This window comes from Argentina silus, assembly GCF_951799395.1.
Source record: "Argentina silus genome assembly, chromosome: 3".
Taxonomy (NCBI): domain Eukaryota; kingdom Metazoa; phylum Chordata; class Actinopteri; order Argentiniformes; family Argentinidae; genus Argentina; species Argentina silus.
In genome coordinates this window covers 8834702-8839701 of record NC_139657.1, presented here as the reverse complement: position 1 = coordinate 8839701, position 5000 = coordinate 8834702, and the positions used below count along the sequence as shown (strand labels likewise).

Below are 5000 nucleotides of genomic sequence, written 5' to 3'. Positions count from 1 at the left end.
ATCTTTTCACTTTGAAAGACATGTCACAGTAAATCTGCTCGGCTGTCAGTCCCTGTTGGGTCAGAAGAAGTCAACCGTAGCCACAACTGTTTTTGCTGCCGTACTCACATCAACGAATGGATCATTGCTAGAGGTGGATCAGGGGCTGTTGAGTGATCTACCGTGCGCTACGCTAAGCGCTAACAGTGTTTTCAATGGGCTCGCGGAGCTGTGTGTTTACAGAACAGATTAGCGTTAGCCGAAGGCTAACCCGGCTAATCTCCCCTGTGAGGTTTAGTGTGGAGAGGGCACGGGGGCACTGGGTGTGCGTGGGAGTGTGTGTGTGTGTGTGTGTGTGTGTGTGTGCGTGTGTGTGTGTGTGTGTGTGTGTGTGTGTGTGTGTGTGTGTGTGTGTGTGTGTGTGTGGAGGTGAGAGCTACGAGTGTGTGGGGGTGATTGGTGTGTGAGCGTGGGTATAGGAGGAGGTATTAAACAAGGTTAGGGGGTGGTAGAAGTTCAAATATTGATCGTCAGTAAGCTCCTCAACCCTTCACACTCAAAGGGTAATCACAATGTCAATCCTTTCAGAGTGACTCCCCCTCCTGGACCCCCCTCCCCCATCTACAGGCAGTGTTTACTCAAGTCAAGTTGTGCTGTGCTGAGTTAATGCGGCCCCCCAATGATGATTCAAGAGATTTCTTCTAATAGAGCCCAAAAAGGTCCTTGTTGAGAATGTCCTCCATACTGAGCTGCCAAAGACTCCCTGCTTTACACAATGTGTTGATGTTGTGTTGATGTCAAACATTAACATTTCATGACAAGTTTCAGAGTGTTTCAGAAATAGCCTTTGAAAAACCCTTCTGGATGATTCGCTAGCTTGGTCTTTTTGCACGTTCAGGTCAGTGATTTCCCAAGACAACCCAGTCCCCTACCGAAGAAAGGAGCATCGATAGTTTGATTCTGAGGATTTTTGTGTCGATCTTAATTGGTGATGAGTTGGCATTTGAATTCTCAGCATTGTAGCTTGTGGCATCGTTTAATGACCCTGAGAAAGAGAAACACCGCACAAAACAGGTTGAAAAATCCCAAACAAGATGTAACTTGTGGCTTATATAAGAAGATAAGAGGGGGTTAGAGCCAGGGAAGTGCATATATTATCACAACAAGATGACAGGGATACGGTACAGGAAAATCCTGTTAATCTGTGTTTGAGGCTCAGGTCTTCTCTCGGGCCAAGCGAAAAGCAATTCATGTATCAACAGTATTAACTGAATGTACTGTATGGATGAACTGCAGGTATTATGGATCCCCCCCCCTGGACCTGCTTTGGATCTTTAATCATTATCTAATCTGATTTGAGTCCTCCTGACAGAACGTAGCATGCAACTATGTGATGTTTATGATCTGTAGATAGGCTTGAGTGATGATGATGAGGATGGTGGTGGTATGGACCTGAGGTTGGTCTCCAAGGATGAACCCAGCCTGTGTATGTGTGTCTTTCTCTCTCTCTCTCTCTCCCTCTCTCTCTCTCTCTCTCTCCCTCTCTCTCTCTCTCACTCTGTCCCTTCGCTCATCACTCACACTTCCAGATGACTATCTCCTGGATTCTATTCTCATATTATTGTAACTATGAACTATGATATCGGATAAGACCCTTATTGTAAGGTACCTGTAGTAGCGTACCACTACAGCAGACTGATAAGACCCTTATTGTCTACCCATAAAGTAGAAGGTTTCTCTGTCTGTCTTCAGTCCCTGCTGGATATACAGTTGAGGTGTTGAACCATGAGACAGATGATTATCAGGTCAAGACGAGACTTGCTTCCTCTGGCAGCATTAGTAGAGCGTTAATGTTATAACACCAATCATTTCCCGACAGAATGTTATAGCCTACAGGGGAACACTCCTGATACTTTAATCTATTTCCATTCATTGCGATATCACTCACTGCTTTAAATACGGTGTCTGTTCTCACTCTGTCGTCAACATTCTCTCTCTCGCTCTCCCTCTCTCTCTCTCTCTTTCTCTCTCTCTCTCTTTCCCCTTCCTGCCCTCTATCTCCCCCCTCCCTACTCCCTCCCACCCTCCCTCCCTCACCTCCCTCCCCTCCCACACTCCCTCCCTCACCTCACCTTCCCCTTCCCTCACCTCCCACCCCCTCCCTCCCTCACCTCTCTACCCCACTCCTCCACCCCCCCTCCCTCCCTCCCTCCCTCCCTCCCTCCCTCCCTCCCTCAGAGCTGGTCCACGGTGGTAGCGTATCGGTGTACCTGAGTGGGTCTGAAGGCCTCCACTCTCATACTCTGCTGTTGGACGAGGAGAGGGGCCGTCTGCTGCTGGGGGCCAGAGACCACGTCTACCTGCTGGACCCGGACCACCTGGCCAAGGCGCCCAGACAGGTACTGTCCACCGTCTACTGTCTACTGTCTACACACAGCTACTGACCACTGAACAGAACCAGGAGGATATATCTGCACCAGTGGCCCTAGAAACCTGAAACAGGCACAGAGCAAGCACATGGTGGAGGCTTGTACTTTAAACATACGGTGAAAGAACAAGTTTAAGTATGTCTATGTTAAGTACCGTGCAGCCCTAAATACCCTAGAACACTTGAATACAAACGACAACACGTCGGACATGTTTAAAAATCAGTTTAGTGACTGACGACAACGAGAGACATATAGTAGCAGAAGTAGACACACAGACTAGCTCCTCTCTAAAATAAAAAAATAAAATATCAAATAAAAAAAACACACTCTGGCTGAGATTCAAGTCTTAACAGCTGATGAATTGAGTTTCTCCTGCGGACACTAACTGTCACAGGGATCAGACATGTAGATTCACGTAGGGACTCCTCACCTGAGATTCGTAATACCCTCAGCTATGTCTGCTGAATGGTTCATTATTACAGCCCAAACATTTAGTTTCTCATCATGACTGTCATATAACGACCTGCTTGACTGGGTATTGCCTGTTCACTGACAGAGGTATTTGGCATGTCGCTGTAGAGGATGGTTTGTTCATCAGTCCAGTATTGTTGCGTGCTTGTAACCTTTCTTTGTTTGGTCAACAGCATTCTTAGGCTGTCTATCTTCAGCTGTAGACTGGAGGCTGGTGAGGTCAGGGGTTTGCGCTTGACCTTGACCCCCCTCAACCCTTCCAGACACACACACACACACACACACACACACACACACACACACACACACACACACACACACACACACACACACACACACACACACACACACAAACACAAACACACGCTCCAGACACACGCTCCAGGCACACACAGAGCTGCATTAGGGACGAAAAACCCTAGGTTGAGTGTGTAGATCTAAGTGTGTGTTTATGCAGCTGCGGCTGATCCCCCAGCTAGAACACGCCATGTTTATTTGATCTGTATCTCGTTGTTTTAACTCTTAGTCCCGCTCTCCAAACTGTTGCCTTTCTAGTGCCGTTCTGGTCACTGATACTGATTCACGGCAGATACTCGTATTGTGAGAGAGTCGTGTGTATTTCGGTATGAATAAGATAAATACACAAGCAATTCCACACCGACTTACAAATACATTCTACCACGCATTGGTTTGGTTCATTTGTATTTGTTTATACTTTATTTTACAGTGTTAACCAAGTATTGGTTGAGAAATGATGTGGAAACACTGGATACGTTCTGGTGCTTACATCTCTTACTCATAGTGAGGGTTGTTGCTGCTATCTGGGACATTTTACACTCTACCCTGTATGCTACTGCCATTGTTTTGCTGTTATTATTGTTTAATATTCATGTTGTTATTATTATGATGTCGCACTGCAAATTGATATTGATATTGTTTGATTTTTGCGTTGTTGAGGTAGTTGCTCACCCTAAAGCCATTTCATGACATGGTTTCTTGTGTAAAATGACCATTAACATTTGATTTGATTTGATTTGATTTGATCATATAACACTGCTGGTAACTTGGCCTACCTGGTACCCAAAAACAGGCTATTATTGTGTAATGACCATTTCTCTTCAGATGTTGTAAGTAAATTCCAGGTAAATAGCGGCCTTTGAAATAGATTATAATACGAGTCAGTCTTTAACACGGACTGTTGTGAAATCTGGGCATTGATTGGTCCATAGCTTTGTGTCTCAAATCCAGCTAAAGCCAAAGTTGTTTCACAAGTTGTGTTTTGTACTCTACTGTATCAATACATCAAACCATAAGACTGGTTCTCTGGATGAATTCCATGGGATCCGTGGGATCATATGGAATCATGGGACGTTGAAGTGTGTGTGTGTGTGCGTGTGTGTGTGTGTGTGTGTGTGTTTGTCTGTGTGTGTGTGTGTGCGAGTATGTGTGTGTGTGTGTGTGTGTGAATATGCACACGCGTGTGTGCGTGTTTGCGTTTGTGTGTGTGTGTGTGTGTGTGTGTGTGTGTGTGTGAGGAGTCTGCCGAACCATCAGTAACTACGGCGATACCTCCCCCTGGTAGGGGTAAGGGGTGAACACGCTAAGCTCATAAGCCTGTTATAACACATGTGTGAACATACCGGGGTACATACATGGGACACTGGCAGATAGGGAGGTTATCCCTATTTATACGCTAAGACCATTGACCAGAGGTATTAAGTCTAATACAACAGATCCCAGTGCCACAACACACAATCCTCTGACGCTGTATTCTACCATGAAAGTGAGGTTGAGCATTACCATGACCAATCGTTTTTTTGGATTCCTTGCGTTTTGTGTTATTTCGACAGTATGTTTGCCGTGCTATGATTTAGGATTGTGTTCTTAGACATGTTATTAGATTTGTTATGTCGCTTATGTAAACCTCCTGGTGTGTGTGTGTGTGTGTGTGTGTGTGTGGTGTGCTCGTGTGTATGTGTGTGTGTGTGCGCATGTGCTCGTGTGTGTGTGTGTGTGTGTGTGTGTGTGTGTGTGTGTGCGTCTGTGTGTGTGCGCACGTGTGTGTGTGCGCATGTCCTTGTGCGTATGCGTGTGCTTGCGTGTGTGTGTGTCTGTGTGTGT

The 5000-nt window shown here is 45.9% G+C and overlaps 1 protein-coding gene across 1 annotated transcript in view; it reads left to right on the top strand.

Annotated features, from left to right (window-relative positions):
• The window catches only part of sema3d (sema domain, immunoglobulin domain (Ig), short basic domain, secreted, (semaphorin) 3D), a gene marked incomplete at its 3' end in the record, with an annotated part of 65010 nt that overhangs the window by 12898 nt on the left and 47112 nt on the right, over nt 1–5000 (top strand). Inside the window, exon 3 of the mRNA XM_083665720.1 lies at nt 2218–2378. Within this exon, the coding sequence (XP_083521846.1) occupies nt 2218–2378 (161 nt within the window). The remainder of the gene's footprint in view (nt 1–2217; nt 2379–5000) is intronic.